Genomic DNA, 12,349 nt, shown 5'->3' on the forward strand with positions numbered 1-12,349 from the left:
TGTTAAACAACTGTGCGCATTTGTCAAAATGTGAAAACAACCCTGTACTCTAGAAAGGGTCAATCTTACTGTTTGTAAAGTGTATGTCAGTAGATAGAGGAGTATATGCCTGTAGATAGGGGATAGAGTTGCTGGGCAGTGGTGACCCCTATCTTTAATCTCAGCACTTGGTGGCCAGAGGCAGGTCTATCAGTGTGAGTTCGAGGACAGCCTGGTCTCTGCAGACCAGTTCCAGGGACAGCTCAGGCTACACAGAGAAACCAGTAGCCCGTGAGAAGCAGCCTGGCCTGGGGCAAGAGTCAACTGGAGGCGGCATTAATGACCAGGTGGGAAGCCCAATGTAGAGAGCCAGATGCTGGACAGTGTCCCAGTGGAGGGCCAGATGTTGGACAGTGCCCTAGTCAGAGGACTCTGAGAACAGACCTCTGAGGAGTGAGTTCCCTTCTTGCACACATCCCAAGCACCCAGTGTCTGCTGAGTGTAAGAACACGGACCTGCAGAGAAGCAAGCAGACCAACAAGAGCTTACACACGGGAAGAGTCCCACGCAGACCTGCTTCCTATTGAGCTGAGGTCTGAAACCGCCCTGGAGAGTTCTAGCTCAAAGACACGCAGGAAACCTAATCGGCTGAGATAATGTCCACGCTTCCCAGAAAGGTCAGTATGGCTTGGCCAGTGGCCATACTGACACTAATAGTTTAAGCCTCTTAAATTTTAGGCTAATATCAATGTCCCACTTTTGCAGAAGGTGACATGGGGTGTGTGTGTGTGAAAGCAGAGAAGATGGAGGTAACTGAAGGAATGTCAACACCTAAAGCCTTTATTTAATCTTTAAACTTTTTACATATGATACATTTCAAATTTTACAAGTTGTCCACAGATATTAAAATTATAGCCAATTTATTAAACATATGATTTTCCCTGATATGGAAAGCATGTTATATAAACATTTCTACAACAACAAAAAAAAAAAAAAACATGCGAAACAAACAAAAGTCAGATGTGTTGACAGGGACGGGAAACCATCTTAACATTGCCTCACGGAGAGTACAGGCTGCAGATCTGTGGGAATCCACTGCCCCGATGCTGACATTCTCAGGAGTGAAATGCAGGGCTATTCTCTGCTAATTCCAGGGTCCTGAGAGTCAGTCCTGAACCCGGAAGTGTCAGGATGACCTTGAAGATGTCTGTAGCCTACGTAGATGAAACAAGCTTGTGCTCATGATTTTTTTCCCCTTTGGGTTGGCACCAGGATTGAACCCAGGACCTTACTCACGCTAGGCAAGCGCTCTAGCACGAAGCTCATGCCCAGAGAGGTCTCATAATTTCAAATTTAAAAATGGTGAATGGAAGGCGAAAGACCAAGAGGAGTCGAACGAACTTCAATCTGAAGAAACTGCGCGCATGTCAAAGGTCAAACATCAGGCATATCCCTCACAGCCCATTCAGACCGTGTCAAGGAAAGGCCAGAGAAAGGGGGAACACAAGATTCTAACTCGGGTCTCCTGTTGCAACCTCTCAGCTCTTGAGCCTGTGCCAAGCAGAAGAGCTACGTGAAGTCCATCCTTCGGAGGGGAGGCGGCTCCTCACATGATCCTGGAGCTGTGCTGGCTGCATTTCGCCTCTGGTCTGAATTTCTGACCCTCCTGGGATACTGTGGCACGGGTGCAGCTGAGTGGAACAGAACTTGGGGTTGCAATTTGAAAGGCTGAGTGAAAAGGTTGTTAGATGGGTTAGAAAAGCCGACAGCCTCTTTCTGTTGGTGTGGCCTCGGCCCACGTGGAGACTGGAGTTCACCCCTTTGTTCAATCTGCGGTCACGGCGTGCATGTGAGCTCTCTGCACGTCTGCCGAGTGAGAAAGGAGGCGTGCTGCGCAGGAGCTGTACCTGCGGCACCCAGGGGCTATGGTTCTAGAAAGGCACCACTCAGAATAATACCTAAAAAGGGCAGAAGCTGTGTGCAGACTGTCTGAGCATGTCCTGAACGGCTGGCAGATGCACAGCAACACGCTAATCCAGGAGATGTGGGGTGGGGCAAGAAACCTCAAAACCCTGGCTCCTCCATTTTGGTTGGTCTGAGACGAGGTCTCAAGTCAGCCAGGCTAGCCTCAGGCTCGTAACATGGTTGAAGCTAGCCTTGAGCTCCTGGTCTCCTGCCTCAGCCTCCCAGGTGCTGGGATTACAGGCTTGTAGCCTTTCACTAAGCTGAGCTCTCACAGGTCTGAGCTCTCACAGGTCTGCTGCCCTCTGGTTGAGGCTGCACATGCTCTCCGTTTACCTCAGAGCAGGAAGTAACTGTCGGAAAAACTAGGAGGTCCTTTCCATTTCAAAAGCCCTTTGAGTAAGCCAAAAGTCCTGACAAAAATAGAGAAAACCAACCATATACCGCTGTGAAAAGCCAGCCGCTCTCCCCCTAGGTTCTCCTGCTCGCATCTCCAGCCTTCTAGGCCATGCAGAGAAGGGAATCCCAGCTTCAAATTCAACTGCTTTGCTCTCCGAGGTGAGGTCCAGTCCCAGAGGTGAACCGCACCTCAGCGCTGAGGCACCAAGGTTGGAAAAGTCATCTTGCTGGGCCCCAGGGCTCCTTTTGGCCTCTGCTGAATGGCCAACAAGTCCAACACAATCAGTGATGTGGAGCGGCTACTGAAGCAGGAGCAAGGCTCCGGGCTAAAAAGGATCTCTGCCCAGGTAACATCTGAGGGATACAGCAATAAAATCTGGTGGAAAATGATTTTCATCAATCCCTGGAGCCAGAAACTAGAAAAATAAAACTGGGAAGAGAGCTTAAATAAAGAATTTATTTCAAAATAGATTCAGCCGAACTTATTTTCTGTCGTCTTTCTGGAAAAGCCAGCTGGGTTAGAAAACCTTGTCCAAGTTCAAGTTTTTATTATAAATGCTGCCAGTCGATGCCGACCAGGGTCTGGTTGGCTTCCTGTGCGTGACCAATTTCCTCGGTGATACTGTGCTGCTGCCACAGCTTCTGGATCTTTCGAAACCGCTCTTGGCATAAATGTAAAGGGTTTCCTCGTCTAGAAAGAGACACGTGTCACTCACATGCACTGTTTATCCATCCCTCACATCCCAACCCTCCTGCGCCAGGCAAGGTGCATGGAACTAGTTTCAGATTCTGCCCTTTCTACTGGAAACTGGGGCCCTTCCTGTAGGGCGCTCACTCTTCAGGGCTACGGGATGAACGGTCACCAGGTGGCATGTGGTCCAACCTTGGTTATTCAAGCCTGGGGAGTTACATCTGCCTTAGCTCTTTCATCATCTCTGGGGCAGAGAGAAGGCTCGCAAGCTCTGCAGTGGGCTTTGTGAGCAGGAGTCTCACAGCAGAAGCAACCGCCTCTCAAGGCAGCTGTGGCCACTTCAGTCAAGTCTGTTCTTATGTCATCAGGACATAAGTGGTCTCCCCGTAGAGAGCCACACAAGTCAGACAGGGTCTGTGGTGCTGAAGCTGGAGATGCTGTGATGAGTGGAACGGGGCTGCAGGATCTTCCTTTCCCATTTCACCCTGTGTTCCTCATGGCAATCTTTTAAAGTTTTTATTTATTACCTACTCTTTTTGTTTTTGTTTTTTCAAAACAGAGTTTCTTTGAATAGCCCTAGTTGTCCTGGAACTCACTCTGCAGATCAGGTGAGTTGCCTGGCAATAATAAATTTTTAAAAGTAGATAATATGAAGAAAAAAATTAGCCAGACTGTGGTGGAGCACACCTTTAATCCCAGCACTTGGGAGGCAGAGGCAGGTGGATCTGAGTTCGAGGCCAGCCTGGGCTACAGAGCGAGTTCCAGGACAGCCAGGGTTACACAGAGAAGGCCTGCCTTGAAAAACACAAAATTCAGAGGACACTTTTGGAGTGTCTTCTCACTCAGTTACCTGCCAGTTCAGTTCTGGTGCTCACCAACTGGGCGAGGCTGGCTGTCCAGTAAGCCTTAGACCCTCCTGTCTCCATCTCCCACTTAGCTTTTCACATGGGTTCTGTGGCTCACACCCGGGTCCTCACGCCTGCATGACAAGAGCTGTAGCAATGGCGCTGTCTCCCCACCCTCTCACAGCATTCTCAGCGGGGAATGCAGAGCAAGCAGGCAGCCTGGAAACCAGTCCACAGGGAACAAAGCCATCTCCAGCAGAACTGGCTCCTGGGCGTCAGCATGGCTGACTCCAGGACCTCCCGACTCATCATGCTCTCCATGAAGGGAAGGGCTTTGAGGCTCAAGGTCAGCCTCCCTAACTCTCAGGCTGGGTCCTTACCTGAGTCCCTGGTCTGTCTCCCCGTAGTCATCCAGGTAGGGAGGAGAATAAAAACATCCTTTGGTTTTGCCAGCTAAAAATAGCACCTGACATTCCCGTACTCTGTGGAGAGAGCATTCATCATTGCATTTCTGTAAGTAAGCCAGGTGTGGATTCAAGGGTTTATGTAAGAGAATGAAGAAAGCAACCAAAGCCCAGGGTTAGCGGAGAAAAGCAGCTACAGCAGGGACAGCTGACATTAACAAGCCGCTGCCCAGGCCTTCAGTGGAACTAAGATGGCCGCATGCACTTGGTAACGACATACTGCAAACGCATACAGTGACTTCGGAGTGAGAGCCGGGGGCTCCAATAGTAGAATTTAAAACTGAAGTGAGAGAGCTAAACTCTAAACATGAACTACTACTCATCTTTTCACCATAATTATGAGAAAAACACTCGTTTGGAAAATGATGCACAAGTTACTGGTGTTCTCTGGCTGAGTACAACACCGGACGGCAGCCTGTGACTGCAGGGAGATCTAACAGTACCTAGTGCAACGGAACAAGAGTCCACACTGCTTCTTAAAGATTTACTAAGTTGTGTTTTAGTCTAGGTGTGTGAGCCCACAGAGGCCGGGAGAGGGCATCAGATCCCCTGCACTGGAGTTACAGGCAGCTGTGAGCTGCCTGCCACACGGACGCTGAGAACCAAAGCCAGGTCTTCTGCAGGAGCAGCCAGTGCTCTTGTGGCCTGTCTCCCCAGCCCCTGGAGGGGTATTCTTACCTGGGTTTGGGGAGGACACCCGGGACAGGGCAGCCTCACATTTAGGGAGGCCAAAGAGGAGCAGAGCCGTCAGCTGGGAGCTGGGCTGGCATCTGGGATCTGGCACTTGTGGAAGAACCAGTTGGTAGGCGCCATACAGGCAAAGTGCGAGCCCTGGACCTTTACAGTCCTCATACAGTGCTATTTTCTTGTGCCTGTCCTGGGAGTAGCTGTGCTCAGGGAAGACGAAGCCCTCTCAGGGCCTTACCTCAGGAAGATGCCAGCCCCGGAGCCGCAGGAGTAGGTGTGTGCTGTGCAAGCTCCGACATCCTCCCCCTCCAGCTCGGCCTGGCAGCAGTAGCTCTGAGAGCAGAGGAGACTCCCACACACGAGGCACAGAGTTGGGGCTCTGCTTTTGTCGCCACCCGACTTGGGGCACCTCCGAGACAAAGACACAATAACACATCACTGCTGTGGAGGAGTGTGGCTACGGTAGCCCGGAAGAGAACTTTTCAGTGTTAGCTCTCCTGTGCTAGGACACTGGGACACGCACAAACCCGCGTACCAGAGACATCCAGGGGAGCAACAGCTGAGAAAGTGAAAGAGAGCACCAGCTACTGCGGGGCAGCGAAGTACTACGCAGCAGTGAAAAGGACGTGTCCGGTCACTGCAGACACTCAGCTGCTTAGGTGACGATGTGTGGAGTAACAACAGTCGCTGCTTAGAGACAGCAACCCATGCAGTTAGCATCTTAGACACACGGGGAAGGGGAGAGAAGAACCCTCAACCGAGAGACTGCCTCCACCACAATGGCCTGGCAGCAAGTCTGGGGGGCGTTTTCTTGATTGTAATTGCTGTGGGAGGGCACACAGCCCCCGTGGGCACTGCCATCTCCGGGGAGGTGGGCCTGAGTTGTATAAGAAGCAGGCTGAGCAAGCCAGTATGATCTATTTTTTTCTTCTCTTCTTTCTTTCTTTCTTTCTCTCTCTCTCTCTCTTTCTTTCTTTCTTTCTTTCTTTCTTTCTTTCTTTCTTTCTTTTTTTTTTGTTTTTTGAGACAGGGTTTCTCTGTGTAGCTTTGCACCTTTCCTGGAACTCACTCTGTAGCCCAGGCTGGCCTCGAACTCACAGAGATCCGCCTGCCTCTGCCTCCCGAGTGCTGGGATTAAAGGCGTGCGCCACCACTGCCCAGCGCTATGCTTTTTCTTATGAAAGCATATTCCTTCTTTTTTAAAGATTTATTTATTTAATTTATGCATGAGCACTCTATCTGCATCTATGCCTTTATGCCAGAAGAAAGTATCAAATCCCACTAGAGATGGTTGTGAGCCACCATGTGGTTGCTGGGAATTGAACTCAGAACCTCTGGAAGCCATCTCTCCAGCATGAAAGCGTACTCTTTATGCTGCCTGTGTACCAAGTATTTAAAAATTGATCAAGAATCACAAAAGGTTCTTGTTAAAGTGCAATCATTACCCAGAAACCCTTGGTTCTTGCGGCCGCCACCTCTCTGCCACCTCCATGCCCTACTCTGAAATGTGGTGGCAAGTGACATTTATTAACCGTGTTATGGAAAGGACTGCTGATTCCTTGTCCCCAAACAAAACCAAGAGTCACCACCAACACCCCCCCCCACCCCCCACCCCGCCGCCGACTGTCCGTGGGAGGACCTGAGGGTCCGTGGGAGGACCTGGGCTGAGAGAACTTACGAGAAGCTGGACGCCTGGTTAATGAGACTGCTGTAATCCTCCGGAAGGTCGATCAGTTTGTTAGATCCTCTTGGGTAGCTAAGAAAGTAGAAATGTGAAGAGCTCAGTGAATTCACGGCCGTGTCATAATGATGTGAGGCTAATTCTTGGCTAAGTCAAAGTCAATCAAGAGAGGCTGAACTGAGCAACTGAGGGCCTACCACAGTGTAGGCCAGAGAAGGTAACTAAAGATGCTCTCGCTTGCTCTCCAGTCACTAGGAAGCCATCCGCCATCAACAGGCCTGGAGGTCAGGGTACGAATCCCTCCCTTGTAAGCTCCCTAGAGACTGCAGGACTCTCACTCCTACAAAAGGAGATCTGATGAATTCTGGCTGTGGTGGAGACAGGACAACCTGAAAGGCCATGAACAGAGAACCAGCTAAACCACCTAAGATTCTGCTCCAGCTGGAGGCTTCCTAGTGAAGGACAGACCAGTGCCTCCTCTTAAAGGTAATCCAAATGGGTCTATCAATCCTTTGGGCAGGAAAGGCCCTTCCAGGGGAAGCTGCCTGCAGTACAGATGTTAGAAAGAGTATAAAGGCTGTCTAAAATGACTCTCACCCTTGAGAGTGTTCCCTCCACCCAACATTGGTGGGATGGTTCAGTGGGTAGAGGTGCTTGGTGCCAAGCCTGTGGATCTCATTTTAACCCCTGAAACCCACATGGTGGAAGGAGAGCATCAATGCCTGCAAGTTTTCCTGACTTACACACACACACACATACATCCATACACAAATAAAAATGTAAAGTTAAAAAAAAAAACCAAACAAAACGAACCACTTCTGTCTTCTACACTGTGCTGTATGTGTCTTGTCTGGATTCTTTCAACGCAGCCCCCAGGACTGGGGCTGGCGGAGTGAGCCAGTGAAGGCACCCCTAGAGCTCCCACTCTCCCGTGATGTGCTCAGCATGAGTGATGAGGTCAACAGTGACGCACGCCTTCAGTTATCTGCCCCTTTCCAGCAAAAGTTTGGTGGCTGCAGGAAGGGGGCAGGTGAGGGTGCTCACTCTTGGCTTCACCTGGGTGACACAGGATGGGAGCCCACCCACACAATGTGGGAATGATGTCCAAGGGGTGTGCTGACCAGGGGTGATCTGAAGAATATAGCGTGTGGGGGCCCACAGAGGCTTCCTAGTGAGACCTTCTCAAGGTCAGAGACTCTGGGCTTGCTTTACCCAGCAGAGCTGCTGAAGAGGATGATTTGGCCAGGGGCGTGGTTACCGGGTGTTTTGAAGGGTCTACACTTTGTACATTTGTGCTTTGATCTTGCAAGGGGGAGGTCTTTTGCCTTTCCCCTTGGCATATTATAAAAAGCCCCTTTGAATAAAGCTCTGGGTGGCTGGACATTGACCCAGGGCCCTCCCGAAGCTATCTTGTGTCTCTGTCTTTCTTATCATCTCCTTCTATCTATCTAATATTTCCTCGTTCCTCTCTCCTTTACCTAAGAACCCTTCAAAAGGTGGGAGCAGGTCAGAGCTGGACTCTCACAATATCCAGTTTTCTTTCTATCAGCTACATTGGTTCTGACTGAACGGAACTCAGAAAAAGCTGAGATTCAAATCCAGTCAGTACTTCAGGGCCTCTTCCTCTGTGAGGCACCCTGACCTCTGTGGCAGCCCAGCTCAGGAATGCCATATGGTTATCTACTCTCAGCTACAGCAAAGACAGTGTGGATCCCCCCATGGGGTGCTTCAGACAGCACTTGCCAGTCACACCATCATCAACTGCAGTTTTAAGGGGAGCACACATGCCAGAACTCCCATATCAGAACTCCACATCTGCCAGGAGTGGCTTCCATAGTTTGAAAGTTAGCCAGTTACTCTGATGTGTAGTTCAAGTTAAGAAGCACTGTGTCAGCCTGGTGGTGGCGGTGGCGGCGCACGCCTTTAAGCCCAGAACTCGGGAGGCATAGGCAGGTGGATCTCTGTGAGTTTGAGGGCAGCCTGGTCTACAGAGCAAGTTCCAGGACAGCCAGGGCTACACAGAGAAACCCTGTCTCAACAAAACCAAAGAAAAACAAAAAAGCAGCAGCCCCATGTCCCTCAGGAATGCTGCAGGCTAAGGGTGGAGGTGGTGACAGGTAACCATTTACAAATGTGAAAACTGGAATCACACGAGGTTCAGATTCCTCAGAGCAGGCATTCTCATTTCCGGGTGTATGAGCAAACAGGCAATCTCATCTAGTCTTCGGATAATCACGGTGGTGTGGACTGGAGAAGCAGCAGGCTTGAGCGGTGAGACACTTGTATGACCCACAGGGATGTTTCACACAACAAGAGTTCAACTAAAGCACAGAGGCAGATTAAATGAATGGGAAAGAACTGGCCACAGGGGGCTGGAGAGATGGCTCAGAGGTTAAGAACACTGACTGCTCTTCCAGAGGACCTGTGTTCAATTCCCAGCAACCACATGGTGGCTCACAACCATCTATAACAGGATCTGGTGCCCTCTTCTGGCATGCAGGGATACAGGAAGATCACTGTGAGTTCCAGGACAGCCAGAGTTGTTACACAGAGAAACCTAGTCTTGGAAAAAAAAAAAAAAAAAGAACTGGCCACAACTGGATAGTCACCAGGGGTGCTATGGGAGTGAGGTGACTTCTTCCCAGCTGACATACAGCAGGGAGAGATCTAGGTGGCCCCACACTCAAATGTAAGAAGCACACACACAGCTAGCTGGTCTGCACATTGACGGGGCTGCGAACATTCCCTCAGGAAAGAGAGGGGAGGGGACCAGAGGCCTCATCTGAGATCCAGCCACCACTCCCTGGCTCTAAGCAGCCTTTGGTCTTGGGGGCAGGGTTGTCAGCAGTCGCCTATGGTGGAGTGGAGCATTTCGGTCACCCCTGATCTTTCAGTGAGTAACTCCTTACCCTCTTATAAGTGACAAGTAATTCCTAAACTTATTGGCTAGAACTGTTTCTTTGGTCTGTTGATGTCTCAGGAGAGACACTCAGCTCATGGAACCTCATACCATTCCTGATATTTGGATAAAGAAAAACAGCTAACAAAACCCAGGACGAAGAGCTACATTTCTAAAAGCAGTTCCCCCAACACAGCTACCTCCGTTTCTCTTCCCTGCCAAGGATGCGGTGTATTTATGCTCTTGTCCCACCCCCGGCAGGAGACTGACATGTTGAGACAAGATGCTCTATCTTGTGCAGTCCTGGATACCGAGGGCCATGCCACTGAAGGAACATGGCACTCACACCCCATGTAGCTTCTTGCCACCCATCCCACACCAAATACCCAAGAGGCGCCAACTCACCTTATTGCCCCTCTTTTGCCGTTCAGATAGCTTTTAACTTCACTGTTCTGGCACCAACTTTAAGGCAAACAGAGAAGGGAGATTACTTTCGTGAGACAGGGTCTCACTATGTAGTCTAGCTGGCCTCCGACTGGTTTGTTATGGGCTCTGATTCCACAGCTGCCTGGGTTGCTATGCTGTGTTGTTTGCTGATATGGGGCCCCTTATTAAGCCCAGGCTGGCCTCAAACTTCAGATCCCCCTGCCTTGGCCTCCTGAGTGCTAGGATTACAGGCATATGCCATCATACCCAGCTTCTCAGACATTAAAAAAATGTGAAGAAACATAGATAAAATGACCATTTTAGCCATTATTAACAGTTTCCCGGCATCAAGCACTTTCAGACTGTTGTACAGGCATCACTACACCCCATCTCCAGACCCGTCTCATCTGCCCTAACTGAAAGCTATGCCCATTAACCCCCGACACACACACATACCCCAGGTTCTGATAACCTGCAGTCATACTCTATGCCTTGTCTTTATTGTCTGAGATAGGGTCTCAGGATGTGAGCCCTGGCTGGCCTTGAACTCATTAGACAGTGTAGGCTGGCCTTGACTTTGCAGCAAGCCCTTGGCCTCAGCCTCCCAAGTGCTGAGATTACAGGTGGGTGCCACCGTCTTCATACTTCAGCTCTCAAATCTATTAGTAGGACTGCTGTGGTGGTGTACATCTGCAATCCTGGCCCTCAGGAGGCCAAGGCAGGAGGGTCTGAAGTTCAAGGCCAGCCTGGACTTCATAGGGAGACCCCATATCAACAAACGAAACAACACAGCAACACAGACAACTGTGGAAACTGAGTCCATAATAAACCAGTTCACTAAGGAAATAAACATTCCTCAGAATGCTTCCCCTTCCCTTCCAATCTTACCCTGAAGCCAAGTCCTCAGCTAAACTCTGCATTCTTTCTCTTAAACATTTATGTATGTACCTCTTCCTCTCTCTCTCTATTCATTCATTCATTCATTCATTCATTCATTCATTCATTTATTTTTGAGACAGGGTCTCACTATGTAGCCCTGGCTAGTCTAGAACTCACTATGTAGACCAGGCTGGCCTTACACTCACAGAGACCCGCCTCTGCCTCCTGATTGCTGGGGTTAAAGGCGTGCGACACCACACTTGGCAAAACACCCCAGCTCTTGAATTATGTGTTGAATTCTATCAGGTTCAGCAGTTTTCCACTAAAGAACTTTGAAATATGAAAAGCTAAGGCTTAGTGCATAAACCATTCTACAGAATGCAGAAAAACATCCAAGCATTACCTTTCAATCAGAGAGTTCATGATGTCACTGTTTTCTTGGAAAAGGCGAATGAGGTTGGCTGGTAGGGAAAGGTAGTTACATAAATGTTCAAAATGGCTTGCTCCAGAAACTGTAAATGGGGAAAGAGGCACAAACACCCACAGTTACGTCCCATGCAGAAGTGAGAGAGCTATCGCTTCTATTTCTTTCTTTCCTTTTTTTTTTTTTGTGAGACAGGGTTTCTCTGTGTAGCCCTGGCTGTCTAGGAACTCACTCTGTAGACCATGCTGGCCTTGAACTCAGAGATCCACCTGCCTCTGCTTCCTACACCTAGTTCATGAGTAATATGTAAATTGAACCCTGCTAAGAGTAACAGATAAACTGACCCAGAACAGATATTTCTGAGACATTTAACAGAGGCTCTCACAGTCAGCAACATCCTGGGATTCAGAGGCAGAGCACGTACGCAAAGATGCACATCAGCATTCACACACACATGTGCTCTCATTCATCAGACGTACTTGTTTATTGTTTTGTTTTCTTAGCATGCTGGGGCTGAACCCAGGCTGAGCATGCCAGGCAAGCATCACCACTGAGCTCTGTCCCCAGAGCTAACTTATCTTCATTCTACTTTTTATTTTCATTATTAATTTTTTAATTTTTATTTTTGAGACAGGCTCTCTCTATGTAGCAATGGCTGTCTTGAAATGCACTATGTAGATTACACTGGCCTTGAACTCACAGAGCTGCCTGCCTCTGCCACCCAGTGCTGAGCTCAGTGTGCACCACCACACCCAGCTCCATCTTTACTCTAATGGCTGGAGCAGATGACATGGAACACTTCCTACATTTGAAAGAAATGGAAAGTTACCTTGAAGGTCTGGTGGGGCTGGAACTCCATTTAAGTAATGGAAGAACAAAGCAGAACACTTGAGGAAAGGCATGATGCCGGCCCGGACGCTCCTCCACAGGTGCCAGCCGGAGGGCGCTTCCTCCAAGGCACTGAGGAGAGAAAACAATTAAGACAAGATCACTTCAGGAAAACATGGTGTGAA

General features: G+C 49.4%; 1 protein-coding gene across 2 annotated transcripts in view; it reads right to left on the minus strand.

Moving 5' to 3' along the window:
• Positions 1-798: 798 nt before the first annotated feature.
• Positions 799-12,349, minus strand: part of Ubr2 (ubiquitin protein ligase E3 component n-recognin 2) — an 84,802-nt gene continuing 73,251 nt past the window's right edge. For both annotated transcript variants that reach the window (XM_052745516.1, XM_052745517.1), the window contains exons 41-47: positions 12,166-12,296; positions 11,316-11,424; positions 10,013-10,069; positions 6,706-6,783; positions 5,266-5,436; positions 4,257-4,358; positions 799-3,031 (exon numbers count right to left, since the gene is read on the minus strand). In XM_052745516.1, coding sequence (XP_052601476.1) covers positions 2,890-3,031; positions 4,257-4,358; positions 5,266-5,436; positions 6,706-6,783; positions 10,013-10,069; positions 11,316-11,424; positions 12,166-12,296 — 790 coding nt within the window. In that variant the 3' untranslated portion in view covers positions 799-2,889. The remainder of the gene's footprint in view (positions 3,032-4,256; positions 4,359-5,265; positions 5,437-6,705; positions 6,784-10,012; positions 10,070-11,315; positions 11,425-12,165; positions 12,297-12,349) is intronic.

This window comes from Peromyscus californicus, unplaced genomic scaffold (genome assembly GCF_007827085.1).
Source record: "Peromyscus californicus insignis strain IS unplaced genomic scaffold, ASM782708v3 Scaffold_19__1_contigs__length_69161282, whole genome shotgun sequence".
In the NCBI taxonomy this organism is placed as follows: Eukaryota; Metazoa; Chordata; class Mammalia; order Rodentia; family Cricetidae; genus Peromyscus; species Peromyscus californicus.